This window comes from Acanthopagrus latus, chromosome 6, assembly GCF_904848185.1.
Source record: "Acanthopagrus latus isolate v.2019 chromosome 6, fAcaLat1.1, whole genome shotgun sequence".
Taxonomy (NCBI): Eukaryota; Metazoa; Chordata; class Actinopteri; order Spariformes; family Sparidae; genus Acanthopagrus; species Acanthopagrus latus.
The window spans coordinates 7384521-7407026 of NC_051044.1; the positions used below are offsets into that span (position 1 = coordinate 7384521).

Here is a 22506-nt window from a genome sequence, read left to right on the forward strand (position 1 = left end):
CAGGCGAATTAGTGTATGTAACACAATTACACGGTGTGTGAGTGCACAGCAGCTCGCTGCTACTACCCAGAGCTGGAGACCCCCCACCTCCAGCCCTCGCCACCTCCCCCCACCGTTACCCCCGTTGCCCACAGAGACACTGATTAAACACGACTGTTCAGATGCTACAGCCCGAGGAAGAAGACGAAGGAGGAGAGCCCCCAGTGTGTCTGTGTGCACTGTGTGTGTGTGTGTGTGCATCCATACACATGTCTTTGCTATATGCATTTCCTAGTAATTCTTTACATTGGAGTGTGTACATTAGAGACAGGATGAGAGGAGACACAGACAGTCACATGAAACCGACAGTGATGGGGGGGAAAGAGAACAAAATACTGCAGATCATCAAGCACGACTGGCATGCTGTTGTCCTCACTTTTCTGTCTGTCTCTCTCTCTCTCTCTCTCTCCTTCATCCCTCTTTCAATCTTCACGCTTCCTCTTGTTTCAGTGTGTGATCCAGGCCTGGAGGGAGGCGGATGTGCAGGTAGATAAAGGTGGGGGACAGGGACGATGCAGGGGAAGCGAGAGGTGGAAACAAAAAAAAGATAGCGAGAGCAATAAGGACCGGACGAGACGCAGAGGGAAAGACAGAGAGAGAGGCAGAGTGCGAGGTGGTGATGGAGGAGAGGAGCGAGAGGGAGGAGCGATACAAGTGGAAAGCGTGCAGCTCACCTGCCAGATGGCAGCTTTGGCAGCGCTCAGCATGCAGCGATGGCGGTCTTGCAATATGGCGCGTCGCCTCCAGATTGTCACACCGTTGTTGATACAAACAGTGCAATAACTTTGCTGATGTGTGTGTTTTGCATGATTTTCTCTGGCACTAGTGTAAGCAGACAGCATACGGTCGTGGAAAACGCAAACAGACAAAGTTGAGGGATGTCATATGTGTTCTGCATCTTTTCTCGGGGAAGTACAGGCACATGACTTTTTTTAATTGGAAGAGTTTGTTATCTCTTTTGTCTTGAATGGGCACACGACGATCGGTTTGCTCATCATGAGAAGTACCGCTCAGCTCCTGAGAGCAGTTGTGTCATGTTTTTCTGTGGCTTTGGAGAGGAGCTTTTGAGAGAAAGAGAAAAGAGCAACCAACCTGAGATAACCCCGTCATCAGGGTTATCTCAGGTTGGGGTTTGAAGACTAAAGATTCTTAACAGAAAGTCTGTGGGTGAGGAATCTGAAAGACATGGATGTTACCTGGCAGCGGGAGTCTAAGCCCCTGATTCCACCGGGCATGTCTGCGCTGCATTAGAGCTGCAGCACGGCTGCTGGTGCAAAGCATGATCGCTTCTACAATCAGACGCTTGTAGTGCAACCAGCCACGCCACTGCATTGTTTCAGCGGCGTCCCAGAAGTGGCTCTGCTCTGCTCTGCGGGGGATATGTCCCAAGCAGGAACAGGATGGAGCATCCTTTCACTTTTCACAATAAAACACCCTGTGCAGCCTGAAAATATTAACAATAAACACACTTAAAACAGACAAATAATGAAGTGATTTAACTACGTAGCCCATTCAACTACAGTAGAAGCTCAAAAATAATCAACATTATGAAATAAACAGACTTCCTTTTACACTCTGCTCCTGAAACAGTCCTGATTGGGACATGACGCCACACGAAGGACGTAACAAAACCTCGTTGCATACGCAAAGTCAAAGAAATACGCCCGATGGAATTAAGGCGTAACTAAAGATGCTTTCAAGTTCCATAACGAGAAATATAAGATCCAGTTTTGACTCATTCTAGGGACCAAAACATATATGTTGGCCTCTATTTCTATTTAAAAGTCTGAGTCTTGTAAGTCCAGCTAGTTCATCATGTCAGGTTTGGATGGGGCCAGCCGATAGCAGTTCTGCTAATTTTCAGGGGGGGATGGACCTGTTCGTTCACCCGTGATGTTTCAGGGTCATAGTCAGAGCTGCATGGACCTCATTCAGATAAAGGATCAATGAATCAGACATTATAGACTAACATGCTCAGCTAAACAACTGTCCCTGCTCTCTCTGCTACTAAGTAGAAGGAGTAGGGATGGCTGGCAAACAAGGGGGGGTGGTTAGGGTTAGTAAAGGGGGACGCCATCCCTCCTCCAATCGCCTGCTGGTGCCAACCTCTGAAAACATAATTACTGATTTCATACATTGGCACATTCAAATTAGCCATCAATTAAAATGTGGCAATTTAATTTGGAAGCAGAAATGCAAATATTGGTCATGGAGAACATGGGAAATGTATGGAAATTGGCTTTAATGTGGTAGAACCATTGCAAATCTGTGTCACTACGCTTATATACTTCTGTTTCTCTCAGTTTGCTCAGTCGCCTCCAACTCAAATAAGTTTTCCATTTCTAGAAAGATGAAATCTTTTGTTATACTTGTTTCATGTTCACGACGACATCTGAACAACGTCCACATTCACCAGCACCTTCTCAGAAAATCAGCAGCTCCCAAACTTCAAAGAGCATGTCGTGCAAACTGTCCAAAACACTATCTGCTTATTTATGGTCGCTGGAACCGAATCTTTTTTTTTTTATGACTGAAGAATTAGATCATTAGAGTTAAAGGATAACCATATAAAATCACGCACCCTGATTCAAGCCAAATAAACTGGATTGCTGAAGGAGGCCACCGCTGACTCGCCTCTCCCTCGTGACTTTTTTATTTGCTGAAATGTTGATGTCACAGTTTGGGAAGCAAACACCTGCTGAGCGAGTTGATCTTTGTGGTGGGGGGGAAAGTAAATCATCATTCATCTTAAAACGTGTCCCAGAAACTCCTAGACTACATCTGAGACGTGTGCAGTGTGTTCAGCCCTAAGCAGTCAAAAACCTGTTGGGACCGCACTAACTTAATAGAGTTTGAGAATTCAATATCATTCTCAGGATCGCACCTTATCAAGAAAGCTACAGCGATGATGGGAAATGCTCTCTGTTTAGGATTCACGTTCGATTCTTAACTGTTTTCCTCAGTATGTGTTACCTCTGAGGGAGTTTTCAGTAAAAACCTGTGTCCCGTTTGCCTTCCGGTGGGATTCTATTTGAGTGAAAGTCACCTGTGTTTGCAGTCCTGGTAGACCTCTGGATCACTGGGGTACTGTACTTTAAACCAGGCTATTTCTATTTCTAGACACTGAGGAAATTTGTATGCATTTGCCCGAAATCACACTTAGGAGGGCGGGATAGAGTTTCAGAGTGAGAATTAGGGACAAGCCAGGCTGGGCCGACCGCGGAGGCAGACTGAGATAATCTGGGCAGATGCTTGTATTTGTACAGCTTTTTGGGTGAATGGCCACCGAAGGCCTTATTTGCACTGCGGATTAAACGTTAAATGGGCTTCGGAGCGGCAGATACTTAGAGGGAAAGTTGTCGAATAGTGGAAACATGCGCCGTCTCTCCTCCTCTTCCCTGTTTCTCTCGCCCTCGCTCGCCGTCTATCGCTGTCTCCTCTTGCTCACAGTGATTTGTCGGCAGTGGAGGTAGCAGCTGTTCCTTTTGCATTGTAATTTCTTTGATCGTAATTATTCGTGCCAGATACCTCCAACCTTGGCATCCTCCATCCCATGAAGCCATATGGGCAAAGAGGGAGGAAGGCGAGCAAAAAAAAAAAAAAAAAACAACCAAAAAACATACAGGCTTCTGTGGAATAAGTTCTTTGATTTCTGTGTGCAGTGGTGTGGGAATTATGGACATATGTGCTTCACAGCTTCACATGGATGCACTGCATCACTGTGTTTGATTATTTTTCTCATTCATGCACTCGCTTGGGGTCTGCTCTCTGCCAAATGTAATGTTTTTTTTTTTCTTTTCTCTGTCAGTATTCTGTGATTTATGCAAAAGCAATATGTCCCTGCACATCTGTAACTGAATCAGTCGGAGCAGAAATACAGCTTTGTTCTACAGAGAGAACAATGTCAAGTCAGACAAAAACGACAAGGAAGGCAGACAATAAAATTACAGCTGGAGGCTGAGCATCAGGCCCCGGTAGTTGCTTGGCCAAATAAAAATGAATGAGTACAAAAAGTGAACGACTGGAGTGCTGTTTGGTGCCCGTCTCTGGACTAGAGAGCGTAGAGCTCACGTTACACCACCTTCATTCTCTATTCCCCTCAGCTGCACCGTCCACAGATCACTCCCAGCCTCGGCCGGACTCCTCCGCTTACCCCTTGTTCTTCTTCTTCTTCTTCTTCTTCTTGGGCTTAAGCGACGTTAACTATGAGGTGGTGTGGGCAGCCGCTGCGGCACGGCTCACACGCGCACATGCTGTGTGGCTCTGAGAGAAAAAAAAAAAAAAAAAAAACGCAGCTCACTCTGTCTTCTTCTGCGGCCCGCTGAATTATAGAAGACCCTGTATTGCACTCGAGCTGCATGGGTTTTCATCACAGTGCTGGAGGTCACTCTGACTTTCCCCTCTGCGCTCATCATATATGCAACACGAGGGCCTCGGCAGTTGAGAGGAGCCTGCTTGAGGTCACCATTAACCAGGGAAGACCGACAATGAGATTTATGGAAGAGGAGACTGAGAGCCGAGAAGAGGGGAGGGAGGAGAAAGGCATGCATGGGTAAATCCGACTGTGGCGGCAGCGCCCTTCATCTGGTCCCTGCTCTTAACAGCAATTTCAGATATAGTACTGTATCTGCATGTATAATGCATAGGCTCTAAGATAATGGCATGCATTGCAGAGGAGGCTGCTGACTGTGTTGTGGCGATGTACTGGAATTGGTCCCCTATGCCACATTTGCGTCTGCCCGGGTCCCTCGCAGCATCCTGCAGTTATTAAGAGCAGAGCGTGTTGCCATGACATAGTGTTGCTTTACTGTTCCCCGCAGACATCTGCCGCTGCTCCACCATCAAGATTGGTGGCTGGCTGGAGACTCCTAAAGCGTGCAATATCTGCGCTGACCAATAAACCAAACAACAAGTGAGAGAGAGAGAGAGAGAGAGAGAAAAAAAGGCAATTACGGTTTGTTTTTGTTAATATAAAAATCGTGCCAACGAAACCAAAATGAATTTCAAGCAATTCAAACTGGTTTCCAGGGGATACTAGCATCACAAAGTGTTAGCGTCATTAATCGAAATTCTGGTTGTGAGTTTTTTTTCCCCCTCCCCTCCTGACTGAGATGAATGTCCGGGGGAAGCCCCGCGGTTTAAATTTATATTGCAGAACAGAACGGTGGAAATTAACCACAGGCCAACTGTCACAAAATTTCACGGTGCGGCTTCAAAGTGGAGATATCCTGTGGGTATCTGCAGTGGGAGCATCCACGCTGCACATCGTGCCCTCCGAGGCCACGCTCTGTGTTTCTGTGATGGGGCCTTTCGCGAGGCGGGGCCGGTCGCCCTGGGCGGCCCCACCCCCCCTCCACAATAAAACACGGTGGACTGACCACAAAACACTGCTTTTCCTAATAAACCCCACCGGTCCCTTGTGATTCAGTCTGACATTCATTTATAAGTCATCGTTAATAAAGACGGCATTTTCATGTCCTAATTCCCCGACTCATCACTGTAGGTACCAGCGACAGCCCCTGGCTCTGGCTTGCTGGCTCCCTCCTCCCTCCTGTCTCCGCCACGTTTGACCTACTTCTGTCTCCACAACATTGTAAACAGATCTACTAATTGCCTTCATTTATTCATTTGGAAGTCAAGTTATGTTGCGGCTGGCTCCCTCCCAGCTCATTCATGTGTAATGTGTACAACGCCGGCCCTTCCCCACCCCCCCACCCAGTGACTCGTCCGTGTGTGTTTAGAGGAAACCCCAGACAAAGGTTTCCCATCAGGCCATTTCAGCTCAGAAGCGCAAACATTGTACAGTACATCACCATTAAGTGCTGCAGCTAAAACTTTTTTTCCTTGAATATGACATGATCTCTAAGAAGAAACTTTATGAGCCTACTCTCAACATCCATCAGCAGCGCTGTTTGGTAAACCTACTGACACAAACAAAACCCTGCGTGCTCCTGCCCAGCCGGCTCGCAATCATGAGGAGAGAATCTGTTATGACTATTGTAGTTCAGGCGCTTTTTCCGCCCCCGTGGTCTCATACTGTTATTGCTTTTGTGCAGTCTTATAAATCTAGGCCACAATAACAGCAGCAACAAGAAGAAAAAAAAATAATTTGGAAGAAATGTTTTATCACCTCTGATGTGAGTGACAGTGACTCCCATTGTTGACTAAGTGTGAGAGCAGAGATGCTTCTCCTGACCTTTAGAGAGATCGTGGCATCATCTGCTCACAGCACTGCCGGTCTCACACAAATCTATACTCCACAACCTAAACAGGATAAACCAGAACACCGCGACGTTTGTGCCAAATCTGTCTGCCCTTCAAGTGTTAAAATATCTTGTGCAAAATAATGCTGCAAATATACATAAATTAAAGTAAACCTATTATGTTTTTTTGTGTTTATCCCTTTCTTCAATGTTTAAAATGTTCTTGTGCATGTAAAATATCTTGAAAGTTAAAGAGGTGAAAGTCCGCACCAACAGCAGCTCCTCTCTCCCACAGAAAACACTGCTCCTCAAACGCCTCGTCAGTAGTGCCGCCTTTAATATTGTGACTTTGTGACATCACTGTACTGTCACCGTGTCACACATTTGCATAATTAATGCCTCGTGGTTAGTTTGGCACAAATTGATTTAGCAGAGCTCCTCTGGCTCTTGTTGCTAGAAGTTCTGGCTCAGGCATGTGGGAGCTGACCAATCAGAGGATATTGGGTTTTCAGGAGGTGGGCCTTAAAGAGACAGGAGCTAAAACAGAGCGTTTCAGACAGAGGATGAATACAGTGCTGCAGGAGGAGAAAACTTTCTTGAGCATTCAAACATGTTAACCTACTCTAGTGGTAACTGAAAATACAATTATAAACCTGAAAATGAGCAGAATACAGTCTCCTTTAATCTTTTAGTTTAATAATGAATAAGGGGGGGAAATAATTATCTTGGTATTTGGATGAACTGACCCTTTAAAAAGGGTTCTGTTACTGAGTTCAGATCGGTTAAACCTCACCTACATGACTAAAGGTCCTTGGATGGACAGAAACTATCTACGTAAAAAAAAAAAAAAACTTTTAGTCACTGACGAAAACAGTGAAAATGATGCACATGGGCATCCGAACAGAGACACCTCACTTGGTAACATTTGAGTTCATCTCTGGCGGCAGATGGGTCAAACGAACAAGAGAGAAACAACAGCTAACCATCCCTTCTGTTCCATGAATTAATGCCTAACGGGGCGCTTCAGAAGCTATGACAGCATTTCACCCCGATAAAAGCTGAACCCAGTGGATGGACTCGGTTCCACTGATCTTGATCCAGGTCAAAGGGTCGTGTTTGCCGAGTGCAGGGGGGGGGACGGCCTCTCCTTCCTCTGTGCCGTGATTGGTGCCCGCTGAGAGCTCGTGTCCCCAGAGGCCTCTGCAAACCGTGTTCCTGTGTGCGAGTGTGAATGAGTCACGTCTGGGCTGCAGCGTGTCTGAGTGGCGAGGCGGAGAATTCAGCAGGGAGGACTGCGCAGGGCAAAGAGTTGTCTCTATAATCCAGGGTAAACACTGAGCAGCATGACTGCACGCCTTAGACGTGACTAAAGCCGGGAGAACAGAAATGGATGAAACGATGAGGCTGCCGTTGCCTGCATGTCTGCCCGGCTGCGTTTGCCACCAGCACTTCCACATTTTCTCCTCTTCTTGTCTTCCCCCCCGCCCTCAGTTTTGTAATTCCTGTGAGGGTTTGACTGAAGACTCTCAACACTGAATTAACCTCTGGATAGCACTGCTGGTGTCTGCTGTTTAAGGTCATGCCAGGCTCAAACCTGGCTTTGCAAATATAATTTTGTCTGCTATTTACAGTCGTACGGCGCCGTCATATTAATCACTTGTATTTGAGAAAAAGAGCAACGCTTTCTGATGGGATCACAGCACAAATAGCACCAAAGGTCTCCACCTGGAAGTCTGCGGTGGGATTCAAGCGAGAGAAATTCAAAGTTATGAGATTCCGTCGGATGCCACAAAGTGGAGACAACCCTGGTTGAGTTGGTGAACACAAAATCAACCGTCTGCTTCTCTATGTGGCAGCTCAAGAATACGAACAAAGGACTGAGTCAGATTCTTGTGATCTAAAACCGCCCACTTTCAAACGGCTCTTTAATGCATCACATCCCATTCCCGCATCCCCTTTCACACCAGAAAGCCCTACATCAAAAAGCAGAGGCAAGATTTGGGAAAAAAAAGGTTTGCACTCCAGGGAGTAAAGGTTTCTTACTGACCACCAGGCAATTTGGTTTACTGAAAACATACACATGAAAGCTGCAAAGACGTTATGTTTGAGTTTAGCCACAGGCCGTCGGAATAAAAGACCGCCGCCGCTGCTGCTTCCTCTGAAACATTTCTGAACGTCTCAGTACTGTTTTCATTAAGTTTTGACATAGAAAAAGGACAAATGGGAGAAAAATTGTGGTCACATCAACACAGAATCTGGTTCAGGGGCTCATCAGCTTGCAGAGCAGATGATTTGAGGGATTTTCAGAAGGAATTTGCTGGACACCATTTTTCGGAAAATAAAGAAGAAGCAAATATTTGAGCCAACACATCCTGCCAAATCTCAGGCTTTTTCTGAGAACTAATAAAAGCAAACACAGTTTTTGTGTCCAGTCGGGAGTAAAAAAAAAAAAAAAAAAAAAATAGTCAAGAACAGAAAAGAGGAAAGCTTATCTCATCTAACATTTAACGTGGAGATGAATAAAGATAAAGATGAGCCGAGTGTGTCTGAGGTTCCGGGCGAACGTCTCGTGTTCTCAGTGAAGAAAAAAACAAACAGTCAACTTCACATTTAAATTCAGGAATACAGTGTGTGACAGATGTTACTCTTCGGCGGCCAATTACTGGTGGACTTGCTCACACGGACCCTGCCAAATTGAGCAGAGTAGGTCGAGACACTCGAGTGACTTGTCCCCCGGTGTGAGCGTGGCGGGGACAGATGGACAGGAGATGCTGGAGTGGAGCTGGAGTCGGCCCAGCCAGCTCAGTGTCAGTCCATCCGCTTCGTCCCTGGCTCCCGCTCAAACTCAGCCGGACGTCCTGTTAGTCAGCCAATGGAGAGCACCCACCCCGTCATGACCCCCGCGTCAGGATCTGACATGGCTGTCTTCATTTAACCTTTACTTATACCGGGAAGCCTCACTGAGAAAACACCCTGTTTACGAAAAGGCTGAAGCCAAGAAGAGACGGTTGCCTTTGAGCTGAAAGCCTTCTAGCGTTTGGCAGGACATCTTTGGAGGAAATTGTAGAAGCGTTGTGGAGGGGGGGGGGGTTCATGATTTTAAAAAATAAAAAAGATAAAAATGAGTGAGAGGTTGCTGATGTGGTGCTGGAGAGGACAAAGGGGTGTGATAAAAAACTGCCAGATTGGTGAAGCCTCTGGTGTCACGCAGACAGGATTTAGGGTGATGTAGGTGTCTTAATTTATGGTCTGTCCTCCTATGCAGGCAGCTTTATTGCTCCATTAATGGACTTCGATGAAGTAACGGCGCATGTGAAGCCACTTTATCTACCATCCTTGTGTTGCCTTCACAGAACATCCGTCTTTATTTTGATATAAAACAAAAAAAAACCAATGTTCCAAATTAGCGCGTTTTGTCTCATCCGCACAAGAAAGACCTGGCGCCACACCACAACACGCATCACATAATAGTTATGGCAAGGGTAAAAAAAACAAACAAAAAAACCAAAACCCAAACACATCAAACATCCTTTGTCATGCGTCTAACTCGTCCATCCTCCAGTCCGTCATGTGTTTGAGGGACATTGTTTGTCCCCTGGAAATATCTACATAAAATATGCTAATGAAATTAAACAGAGAAGTGTGAGGGGCTGATGCTGCCTGGCTCTGAATCTCTAATGACTCCCTGCCATCCCTGGAAAAAAAAAAAAAAAAAGATTAATTTAGGAATGTCGGACGCAGTGGAGAGTGATTAATTCCTCCTGGATTCAACCATTTAAACGAACAAGGCGGAGGGGAGAAGGGAAAACAGGGAGCCCAAAAAATGGACGCATAATTAATACATTTGGATCATTTAATTAGCCACCCAAACAGAGGGAAGGCTCTGCTACAGTGTGTCGCTGCTTTGTTCAAGTAATAAGCCACAGTTAGTTCTCCCTCACACAGAGGCGGATATAATGAGCCCCCCTGTTGTTAGGGGGAATATTGGACCATCTCTCGGGCTAGTAAATATGGGGAGACAGTTTGAACAAATGATTACTTGTTTCTTTGATGTCTCGTGTGTCTGACTAAGCAGAGATCGAGGGGAAAACAAGCACATATATTTCAAGGGTTTTTAGATGAAGTGTGTAATGATACTCTGAAAGCACTTTTTTTTTTCTCTCTCCCCACAGAATCATTTCTTCACTCTCAAAGGAGTCAAGGATCTTTTGAGTCTAAAAACAAATATGTCTCTCTTCTCTTTTCAGAAATATGTGAAGATCACAAAACTGCTCTTCAGCTCATCATCTTCGGCGCAGCCCTGCTCTTCTGTGACACACGATTCCAGCTGTTTTGTCTGAGCGCGGTAGTTTTCGGAGCCCTGCGGGGATGGGAGCGTGCTCGGATAAAGGATGGACTTACTGCGGCCTCACTAAAGGTCACGGCCCTCTTAAGGTCATGTCATGGCCCCTGGCGCTGTGGCTATTGACTCTAATCTCAGTGAATCAAAAGACGACAGTTGGACAGACTATGAACACTTTCCAATCGGAGCGGAGGGAGTGGTCGCTGAACCACCTGACTGTGCATCAGTCGACGGGGGCTCTTTACATCGGAGCTGTCAACCGAATCTACAAGTTGTCGGCTAATCTCACCCTGCTGGTGTCCCACGATACAGGGCCGGAGTATGACAACAAAGCATGCTATCCTCCGCTGATTGTCCAGCCCTGTTCAGAGCCTCTCGCCTCCACTGACAACGTTAACAAACTGTTGCTCATCGACTACTCTCACAACCGGCTGCTGGCCTGCGGCAGTCTCTACCAGGGCGTCTGCAAGCTGATGAGGCTGGATGATTTGTTCATCCTGGTGGAGCCCACACACAAGAAGGAACACTACCTGTCGAGTGACAACCAGACAGGTACGATGTACGGGGTCGTCGTGCCCTCGCAGGGTCAGGACGCAACTCTGTACATCGGCACGGCCGTTGGTGGCAAGCAGGACTACTTCCCAACTATCTCCAGCCGCAAGCTGCCTCGCGACCCAGAATCCTCCGCCATGCTGGACTACGAGCTTCACACTGACTTTGTTTCCTCTCTCATTAAAATCCCTTCAGACACGCTGGCTCTTGTTCCACATTTTGACATCTACTACATTTACGGCTTCGCCAGCGGAAGCTTCGTCTACTTCATGACCGTTCAGCCGGAGACGCCTGAGAACGGGATGCCTGCCGGCAGCTCCCCTGGAGACTTGTTTTACACCTCGCGCATCATCCGCCTCTGCAAAGGTGACAAGAAGTTCCACTCATATGTGTCACTTCCTGTGGGGTGCGTACACAGAGGTGAGGAGTACCGCCTGCTGCAGGCGGCTTACCTGTCCAAGGCCGGCAGGGTTCTGGCGAAGTCTCTCAACATCAGCGCCCAGGAGGACGTGCTCTTCGCTGTGTTCTCCAAGGGACAGAAGCAGTGCCACGACCCACCAGATCACTCGGCTCTCTGTGTCTTCACCATCCAAGACATCAACACTCGCATCAAGGAGCGGCTGCAGTCCTGCTACCAGGGGGAGGGAAACCTGGAGCTGCACTGGCTGCTGGGAAAGGATGTGCAGTGCACCAAGGCGGTAAGTGGACAGTGGGAAGAGAAAGGCGCTGCATTGGATCTCTCCTCCCATAACTCTAGTATGAAAGCCACAGGGTGTTGAGTAGCACTGATATAGATTTACTATCTATTTACTATCATCCCCAAACCCAAATAGATGATAGACAGGCAGCCGGGTTTTAATGAAGACACCATTCAGGTTTTCAGGATCCCATGAGAGCAGAAGAGCTGGAGGAGATTAATTCCACAAGTGCTAATCAGAGGAGTTTTGTACGGAGCTTTGATTTCATTCAGGGGGTTTGGGCACCGACACCCGCCTTCTTCTCCTCCCCTTTCTCTCTCTATCGCTCTCTCTTCCTCTCCATCTCCTTCCTTCTTCTCGTTGCTGTCAGCAGTATTTGAACCCTCAGAGACCTGTTCTTGATCTCGAGAAAAAGGGGCTTTCTTGTAAATGTCCAACTCCGTGCCTTTGTGAAAGCTATAATTCAGCATAATGAGCGGCTTTCATTGAAACAAGTTGAAAGCGAACCGTGAAAACAATGATATTCATCACATCCTTCGCTCTGGTGGTTCCCAACATGTGCTTTGAGTCAACCGTGCCTTCAAACAAATAAGACGTAATGCTATTCATAAAAGCAGCCAAGGGAGGACGGACACACATAATAATGCAATAATTAAATCTCGCTGCGCAGTTAACCAAAGGGCTTTGTATCCAAAACGGACTGTAAATGAAGTGCAATGGTTCATCTTTCCTACGATGTCATCAGATACTCTCTTTCTTTTGTTGCATGATTATATACTCAGTGGAAGATTGAAAAGTGGGAGATGCACAAATTGGACTTTTTGATACTGATATCAGAAGGTATATTTGAAGTGTTTATCGTAAGAAACACAAACTTAAAATTACCAGTATGGCTTCATTCTGCTGCGATATCGTCACTTGTTACTGTAAATGTTCGCCTCCTAGAAAGCTACCAAATGCAAATGTCACAATCTGCCAATTACTGGGATAACAAGACTAGATCGCCTACAGCCACGCTCTGTGTTAGTCACAGGGGCGCTTTAAGCTAATGCTAATTCCATCATGCCATTATGCTGATACGAAGCATGTATTATTTTTACCCCCATGTTTGTTTGTGGGATTTAGAGAAAAAAAAAGAACAAATAGTTCACTTGGAGAGAATTCCCTCAAGCTCGGGTCCAGAATGTAGGAGAGGATTCTCGATTAACAGCTCCGTGTTTGTTTGCTGTCTATTTTCTCCGACTGATGTCTTGTCATCTCGTCTGTGTGTGTGTCTCTGTCTGACTTTGCATGCAGTCGCTCTGTGAGTTTCCTTGGGTGTGAGTGACAAGTAGAAATGCTCTGTCAAAATATAATAATTCTCAGTTATTCATCAGTTATAGGTCAGGGGTCTGGATCGGATGGCGTCTAGGTCCGGACCCCGACAGCGCTCAGCCTATTAGTGATTGCCTCTGAGTTTCTTTTCCTCAAATCGCCTCAATTTGATCATTTGCACTACACATACAGTACAGCTGAGGTTGGTGGTAATGCTGTGAGCTCTGAGGATCGTATTTGCAATTCAGCCTTAGAAGAAGGGGTGAGAATCTCTAAGCACCTCACGTTTTGATTACATGTGATTAGAGAATGATAAGCGATGAACCTCGGTGCATCAAATTTTTTGATTTCAAGAGATAAATCATTATTTCTCACTGTGTGATTACTTCTACTTTTTACAAATGCGTGCTTGTAATGATCCACAATTAAAAAAAAAACAAAAACAAACAGATGAAATTTACACTTGATCAGCCGTTCACACCGAAACACAAAATGTAGGCTGGCTTAGAACGTAAACATGATGTTTCAGCAGCCGAAGGAAACACGCAGCTCAGTTTTAAGAGTTGTTTATGTACAAATGATCCAAATGATTTTGGAGGAACTGGGTTTGAATTTCCAAATATTGACTTTTCTACATTGAGACATAAGAGAGAATCAAGATGCATCTAAGAATAGATTTTCTTCCTCACTAGGAGAAGTCATTATCAGTGGTTATCAATCCAAGACATTTCACACAAAAAAACAAACAAAAAAAACATCAACAAATCAACCTCATGGTTGACATTAGAGATAAAGTCATCATCAGAGTCATTAGGATTCATCCTCTGGGGACCCTGATGAATCCCTTTTATTCTCTGACGCTACTTTGGAGGGGGGATAACGGATATGACATCAAAAATTCATGCAGGATTTTAAACACAGGAATGCAACTGTAAAAACAAATATTCACACGAGTGTTCAATAGCTTTAAAAAGAGAGGAGGTGCATGCTCGCACACTAGCCAGAAAGGGAAAAAGGCTCATTTTTGAGTTGGGTGGGGCTGAGAGATAAAGTGCACTCCACCGATCACTTTCGGTGAAGCTCAGGCACGTTGCTCGATGAAAGAAAAAGCACAGGGCTAATATGTGCATAAGAATTAGGGAATGTGAAATAAGAAATTAGCTGCCCCTAAAAAAGGTAGATTTATACACTGAGTGACAGCCAATTAGCGAAGGTTTGAGGTGCATGTTAGTAGATGTAAGAGGACTGCTTAGCATGCTGCTCTCTTTGATGCTTAATCAAAACCTGACATCTCTTGTGCTGTGTGTTTGTGTGATGTCAGATCAAGTGATCTAAAAAAAAAAAAAAAAAAAAAATCACAGAAACGGGCGCAAAATACACAACGTTTCTCGTGTTTGCCATCAGCAATTAGTCTGCTCCGCAAAAAAAGAAATTCTCCCACTCTGAGGCTTGTTGATAAAGGCAGCAGCGGCGGCGCAGAGCAGAGCCGTTTGAAGTAACCATTTTTTTAACCCTGGAAATTGTGCACTTAACGCATGTTAGGCTTACAGGAAGTCAGTTTCAGTTCACCTCTGCTAGTCACATGTGTCTCCAGTGATCTCAGTCATTTTTCTTACGCTGTATCCTCTCTCTTGTTACCTCCACGTATCTGTCACCCTCACTAATCCTGCCCTTCACTCTCTCTGTTCTCCATCCCTCCCTTCTTTCACCTGCTCTCCCTGTTCCTCCCCTCATCCACCCTTCTCCCCTTTCGCTCATGAATCTTTCCCTCATCTTTACTCCCACCCTCACTCTCACCTCTCCATCCCTCCCTCTCTCCGTGCAGCCTGTTCCCATTGATGATCACTTCTGCGGCCTGGATATCAACCAGCCCCTGGGGGGCTCCCAGCTGGTGTCGGGTCAGACGGTGTACACTGAGAACAGGGACAGGCTGACCTCTGTCACCTCCTATGTCTACAACGGACACAGTGTGGTCTTCCTGGGGACCAAGAGTGGACGGCTGAAGAAGGTGAGAGCAGTCGCACACTAACAGATGCCGTCAAGCATTGCGAGCAGCGAGCCCCCCCCCTTTTTTTTTTCTCCAGTTCCTCTGGGATTTTCTGGTTTATTCTCAAGAGATGCAGCCAAATCCTCTTGATCACAAATTACATCACTTATCTACTCAAAACACAACAATGATTTCTTGAGGCTGTTATTCGGGAGCCTCTGTCTCTATGTCGCCTTTTCAGTTTTAAATACCAACGCAGAATTTAGCCTGGTCCCAGACCTCAGAGTCGCTGCCCACATCTCGGGTTTCTGCAGCAGCTCAGGTCTGATGCTGTTCCCACTGGCAGCTATTTCTGCTGTTTGGTGAAACAATAAACAAATCATAGCTAAGTAGGCGGGATTAAGAGCGGGGGAAATCATCTTCCTAGCTACATTAAAGGAAATTAGCATCATAAAAAGTGCTAAAATGCTCAGATTGGATTGATGAAGCTCACAGAGTTACATCAAGTCAAGCGAAAAAAATTGAAACTCTCATACTGACGAATCTCTGTGATGAATGTGAAGTTAATTGCTTCTGCATCTTCATCCCTCACATGATGTCAGGCTGTGTTTGGATGAAAAGCAACAAAATGGCAGTTTTGCTTCATGAGATGTTCGTAAACTTGTCATGAATTTTACATGCTTCTCAACATAATTAGATCTGGTCTTTGTATCTTACGCGAAAATTGTCTCTGCTTAGTCCTTGATATGGTAAAACATGAGCAAATACACAGTTTAATGGAAAAAGCATGATTCTGATGGACTGACAGTAGAACAGTAGAAATTAAAGATGTGATCAAGTTTAGGGACTTTAGAGAGACAGACTATAAAAGACTAAGATTATACCAAACACCATGGGAAAACCAAAATTTCCAGTCCGGACTGCTAGCTGCACAGCTAACTGAGCTAAGAAGCTAACGACAGCTACAGTTAGCGGTATGCAGTAATTCTTCCATATCGCATCTTTAAGCTGCGTCTCTTCTGGACTTTCCAAATGTTATTGCACCGAATGGATCAAATTCTGAGTTGTAATGCTAATAATTTCACAATAAGTCTTGTTGGGTCAGTGTGCATCATGCAACGGCAATTACATGGTTCGGCCAGTGTGTCAAATTAACTTCAAAGCTGGGCACACATCCTCCAGGGGTGGGGGGCGGAGCCATAGCCAAAATAACCCTGAATGAAATTCTTGTGACATCACTGAGATCACGTTCTCTGACCAACAAAGCTCCTCCAAAGCCACAGAAGATTAATTGTCTCGTGTTAACTGGTCTTCACATGTAAAATTAGTGGAACGTCTCTTTAATGTCTTACGTCACGTACCTCGTTTGTCAGCTGTCTATGGACAAATTCACCACTGATACATCACCCATAGCTGTTTTTGAGTAATAATGATCTTGAGTGCATTAACACTAATTAATGTAATAATCTGATCAATTAATGGCCCCAATTAGCATAACTGGTCATGTTTAATATATGATGGCGATTATGGCGGGACATTATGCAGCTGAACAAAGGTGCAGTATTCATGCAGCACTATCTTGTGCTTGAGCTGTCAGACTGGTGTTCTCAGATGAGGACAAATCGATGTAAATCTCCACCCAGGACTACTTGACGCTGGTTCCTTAAACTCCTTTGTGTTAGTTGTATTAGTAACAAGACATTATGCAGCTCCAGTGCCTCTTGTGTGCCTCTACAAAGTACTTCAAGGACCACTTCAGTGATTTCTCTGTGTACGTGACATTCATTTTGACGTGTTTACAAACATCATAAGACTTCTGGATGTTCTCCGTGCCTTGAAGGCAGCACGAAATCACTCTGATGAGTAAAATATACTGATTTCAGTGAAGAATTTAGTTGTTCAACAACTTAATTCCCACGAATATCTGGTCATTTTCAAATTCTTTTATATGTTTTGTGAGTTTCTTTTTTTGTTGCTGTATTTGAGGTTTTGAAGTCCAACCAAAGTTTTTACTTATTCAAAGGATAAGTCTGAAGCTGTCAACAAAATCAAAACCAAAAAAAAAAAGAAAAAGACCAAACCAACAATGAATTAAAACGTTTTAATATCCCTTCTGTAGCCAAATCCTGACACATCCTCTTTCTCTCTGACCTCTATTGATGTCCAACAGCGATTCAAAACACATCAGTGAGCCACACTGCTGCACCGGCTGACATGCTCCTTCATTACAAAGAAAACACACACACACACAGAGTTTATACTGAGTCATCCCACACACAGTGTTCTGGTTCCTCACGACCGATCTGAAAATAATACAGCCCAAATGTTCTGAGTAATGTTTCCTGAAACTACAGTGCCCAGCTGTTAGGAAATTATTTCGTTGCAGCCTTTTTAGAAAATGAAAGTATATGCTCCCGACCTGTTTTCTGAGGCAGGAACAGCACGGGCTGATAGCCGCAGACAGGCCGAGGGGAATTCAAAAGGCATTAAAAGATTGACTTGTTGGTTTTGGTCTTCTGTACGGATTTGTTAACATTAAGAAAAATATAGAATATGGCCGGCCTCATCCTTTAAAGTCTGCCTTTAGTATTCCTCATTCCAGTTTGAAGTCTAATTTAATCTGGTAAAGAGATGGAGTTCTGTTTTTTTTTTTTTTTTCCGCCGCTCGGCCGGGCTTGCATCATCAAGTGCAGAGATTGAGGATGAATACGGAGTACTGACAAGTGTAGAGGCGAGGGTATGATTGAAAAGAACTCACTCAAACGACGTACGGTCTGCCCGTATGTCTGAAGGCAGAAGTGTTTACGGCTGCTCTGAACGGCCACACTCATGCAACACTCGAAGCGGGAACGAATTAATCCAGCTGTCATAGCGAAGGAAGGGAAGCGATAAAATGGGGATAATGGTGCACAATTTTATAGATAGACTCACCTTAGAGACATTCTGAGGTTACATGGACAACATTCCTTCAATCCTGACCGAAGAATCCTGATTAGAGATTTCAAGAAAGTGTTAACATGGATGCTGAATAAGTGTGCGTTCACTTTCCCCCAAAAGCATAATGTAACTTTTCTAAGATGTGCAAAGTGGTTGAGTCTGCAGCGAGGCGTCTAATCGGCAAGGAATATAACAGAAGACTTTATTGAGATGGATCCACAAAGAAAACTCTTCCTGTTTTGGCTGATTCCAGCTGCCTCCATCTTTTCAAGCACTTGTTTAAAACAACATGTTTTTTCAAGCCTTCAGACCACCGAGGCGTTCAACAATCCTTAAATCTTTTAAGATCTGCAACAGCCTGCTTTTTTTGTTGTTGCTACTACCATGTTTCTGTTCATCCAGGAAGCAACATAACCTAATGTTCTTCTTCTACTGACAATAAAGCTGTATCATATCCCATCGTATCGTACCGTACCGTACTGTATCATAATGTCAACCCTGCATGAGGCAAGTGTGCAGAAAGAACATACTTATTCCAACCAGAGAGAAACAATCTAAGCATTGTCTGCTAAAATGTCCTATTTATGGCTTATTAAAAGTTTATACCACCGCTTTTAATCAGATTTGAAATTCGTTCAGATCAGGCTGGATCAGACCTGTTCCTTCCATTTAAGATAAGATAAGATGTACCTTTACTGATCCCCCGTAGGAGAAATTCAAGTTTGTTCATGTTACATTAGGCGTTTTTTTTCCTAAGTCTTGTCGGACTGTTATTCTGATTGTGAGCTGAATATTAGAGTCCAGGTAAATGAAGAATGGCTTGTAAAAATCAATGAAGTAGACGAGTAAAGGCTTTAGAAAATAAAGTTTGAGAGAGACCTTAAAATCCTGACTCCTTCATTTTCTTTGAAGAATAATCTGCTGAACCCAAAGATATTCAGTTTATTATCATATATGACCCCAAACTTCGCACAGCTGAGAAGCTAAAATCAGAGAATGATTGGTATTTATTGACTGCAAAAATAATAACCACCCTCTCAGCTCAAGGTTCCAAAAAAAAAAAAAACATACAAAAATTGTCAGCCATAGCCCCACAAATCTGATGTAAGGTGTGAGTAGAGGAGGTCTCAGATGCTGTCCGACAATCTGAAAGGCACCTTTTCGAAGCGATGATAGAGGGGAGGTGATTTGAAACTCTCGGAAAAATAGCTTTCAGATGATAAGACAGGCAAAGATAAGAAAAGCAGACAAATCCTCTTTTTCCCTGCTGTGGGATCCCTTCCACCAGCCTCACAGACGCACGATGACCTCTTTCTCAGAGGTTCATGAAGTTGATTTAGCTCATTGTCCATCATGTTGCATTTCAAATGCAAACTGTAATGATACATTACAATCAAGATCCTGTAAGACCCCTCCTCTGATCTAACTGGATTGACTTGGTGGCACCGCGGGCTCTGTTTACTGCACAGTCGTACAGCATGCAACTGACTGTGGAAATGTGTGAGAGGACTGTTGTGACATTAGCCCGGGGGCCTCGGTCTTATGAGGAGGCAATCTGTCTGACACACAGTGCGCACACACACACACACACACACACACAGGTCCAGATTGGTAGCGCAGATAGCAATCAGAGCAGCTCTTTCATTGGATGAGCCACCGGGGGAAAAAAAGACAAGATAGCCTCAAAGAAAGAGAGACAAAGAGAAACGGAGACAAACACTGAGACACAAACTGAAGCTGTGATGAAGGCGGAGGTAAAAAGAGTGAGGGGGGAAAAAAAAAGAGGGACAGATTTTGGAAGTGGAGATGGTCAACCAAGAAAAAACAAAGCAAAAAAGTATGTTTTACAGGTGTTCAGTAAGTGAGCAGCGAGCTTTGGATGAAGAGACCGAGGAATCCGTCATTTCTGCTCTAAGTGCAGAGTGTCCAGAAGGCCAGAGTCGGTCATTACGCTGACAGAGTGTGGAGCCATGATTCAGACTCCCAGGAGCCTCCGAGGAGCACGGGTCACCTCTCGAATCCTATTCCATCACCCCCAAATGGACAGACTGAGTGGAAATGGGGCATGACAATAAATGCCATCAGCGGATCACTCCGGCAGCAGGTTCACCACAAAGGTCACGCCTGCCACTGGAAGGGTGTTACCGGGGTGAGAGGTCACAGGGATAACCAACAGCTCCACCATCCAGGCGCCGTGCAGCATATGGATGTGTTCGTCAGCGTCTCTCGATTAGCCCACTTCTGGTCCTGATGTAATGCACTTCCATCATCATTCACCACAGTCCTGCTGCATTAGACGGCTTATGTCAGCTGAGTTATATGACCCCGTGGTTAAACTCTGGGCTGAACACAAAGGTTTTGTGTTTTTTTTTTTTTTTCACACTTTGAATGATATGCACTGATGAGGTGAATCCAGGTAAAAGCTATTATCTCCCAGTGATCCTTATTTAAATGTATTCCAGTCTCAAGGCAGGAGGCTTAGAAAGACGCAGCTTTAACCTCAATGATGACACAGTTTCCACTTGTTGGCACGTCGCTAGCAGGTCCCAGCGAGTGCACGACGAGTCCGTACAATTCAAGCATCAGGCATTAATTGCAACAACAAAGCAGGCCGAAGTTTGCTGGTGTGGCTTTCTGGTGTTTTTAAACCTATATTAACATGTTCTGATGTACAAATGATCCATACTGACCAAAGGTTTTGGAATCATAAACATAAGGATTTGAATCAGCACAGTGATTCATAATTTTGTTTGCATAGCAGTGAATTGTGTTGTGATGGATCTGTACTTGCCGCCTGCCTCTGGCATCCTGTAGGTTTTTGATTTGTCACCAGTTGCAACACAGATGAGCATGATCAGGCTGTATTATGCTTTGATTACACCCCCAACAGTAGCTGTGATTAAGGACTTTCATGCACCTTGTGCATTAGAGCAACCACGGGAAGGTTTGCCTCCTCTAATTACTGACTATTGCCAGGCAGTCGCCGTGTTTAGATGTTTAGAGTAAAGAAGGTTTGCAGTTGAAATGTTTTTTTTGTTTGTTTGTTTTTAGATGCGATTGATTGAAAAGAAGCAAATTATTGAGTCTTTTCCTCAACGTATCCATGTTGTGTACACTCTCACACCAGCAACAGAGAGCACAAACAGCCCCAGCTGACCAAACACAGATCCTGGAGTCCGAACATCATATTTCCATAGCCTTGAAACCTTGATGTGGGATTTAAGGGGCAGCTGTGGCTCAGGAGGAAGAGCAGGATCCTCGGGCGCTCCCGATGAGCAGGTCAGCTCCTTGCATGGCAGCCTCGCCATCGGTGTATGAATGTGTGAATATGACAAGTGTTGTTAAGAGCTTTGAGTGGTCAGTAGGCTGGAAAATCGCCATAGAAATGCAAGCCCGGGTGTAGTTACATGATGAGGAGGAGCGTGTCAGCTGTGGCCGCTTGGTGCGAGGTTCTATTATTACACTGTGACCGCTGAACTATATGAATTCCCCTTTTTGTGTACGCAGATGAAATGAGTCCAGTCATGATTGGACACAGTTTGCTGCATGTGACTGTAAAACAGTTTCAACCATGCCTCAACTAGTTTGATGTTCTATTCAAAGACAAAGTATTAGTTTGATATGTATGGCTTTGAGCCAGTGATTAGTAAGGGTGTCGTGATTCTCCAAATCCATGATTGATTTGAGTTTTTAAGGTCACGATTTGATATGGATTTAAACTTTTTGTCTGCCATCGTTAGACCATCCCACCTGGGTTTGTAAAGATCAACAGATCGTTGGTTTTATGTCATTTATATTTTCAGATTCTTTAAAAACAACAGCTTGACTTTATCCTCAGGGCCTTTTTTTGGAGCTCATGGTTAAGAAAGTTCAAACTATATTCACAAAAAAAAAACAACATAAGATTTTTACATACTGTAGTTTGGTTTCTCAAATCTGTCCAGAGTGAACGCTCTTTCCAAACAACACAATAAAGAATTACTGTAAAAGAAAATAAACCCAACATCTCCGACACTGACCCTCTGCAAGGGTAGCAGTAAGCTAGCTTCGACGTCTGTGAAATGTTGCTGTTTTTCAAGTCTTGCGGGTGGAAACAAAGAAATAATTGGACAAACACAAAGCCTGCTTTTGATGTTATGATTGAAATTGTAAGCTCAATTCAAACTATTTTCAATGTATTCAAAAACTATAAGATTATACAGTACAATAACATATTTCCCCAGGTTTTTTATTCCACTTTTCTTAGGCAGTAAGGCAGATTTCCATCTCTATTCTGCTGTAGAATAACATTATACCTATGCTTACTCTCCGACTGCCTCAAAAACATAACAGGTGTTGAGTGGAATTGATTTTCTGAGGAAATGTTTCTGCAGAGCGCGGTAATACTCAGGAGGGCCACAATGGCATACAGAGTGGAACCGGATGCCTCTCTGT

The 22506-nt window shown here is 44.6% G+C and overlaps 1 protein-coding gene across 2 annotated transcripts in view; it reads left to right on the forward strand.

Moving 5' to 3' along the window:
• LOC119021342 (plexin-A2-like) overlaps positions 1 to 22506 on the forward strand; it is an 87721-nt gene that overhangs the window by 3040 nt on the left and 62175 nt on the right. Inside the window, exons 2-3 of one of the 2 annotated variants that reach the window (XM_037101573.1) lie at positions 10490 to 11834; positions 14974 to 15156. In XM_037101573.1, coding sequence (XP_036957468.1) covers positions 10611 to 11834; positions 14974 to 15156 — 1407 coding nt within the window. In that variant the 5' untranslated portion in view covers positions 10490 to 10610. Of the gene's footprint in view, positions 1 to 10479; positions 11835 to 14973; positions 15157 to 22506 lie in introns of those variants that run through there. The other variant, XM_037101574.1, reaches the window with a different exon arrangement.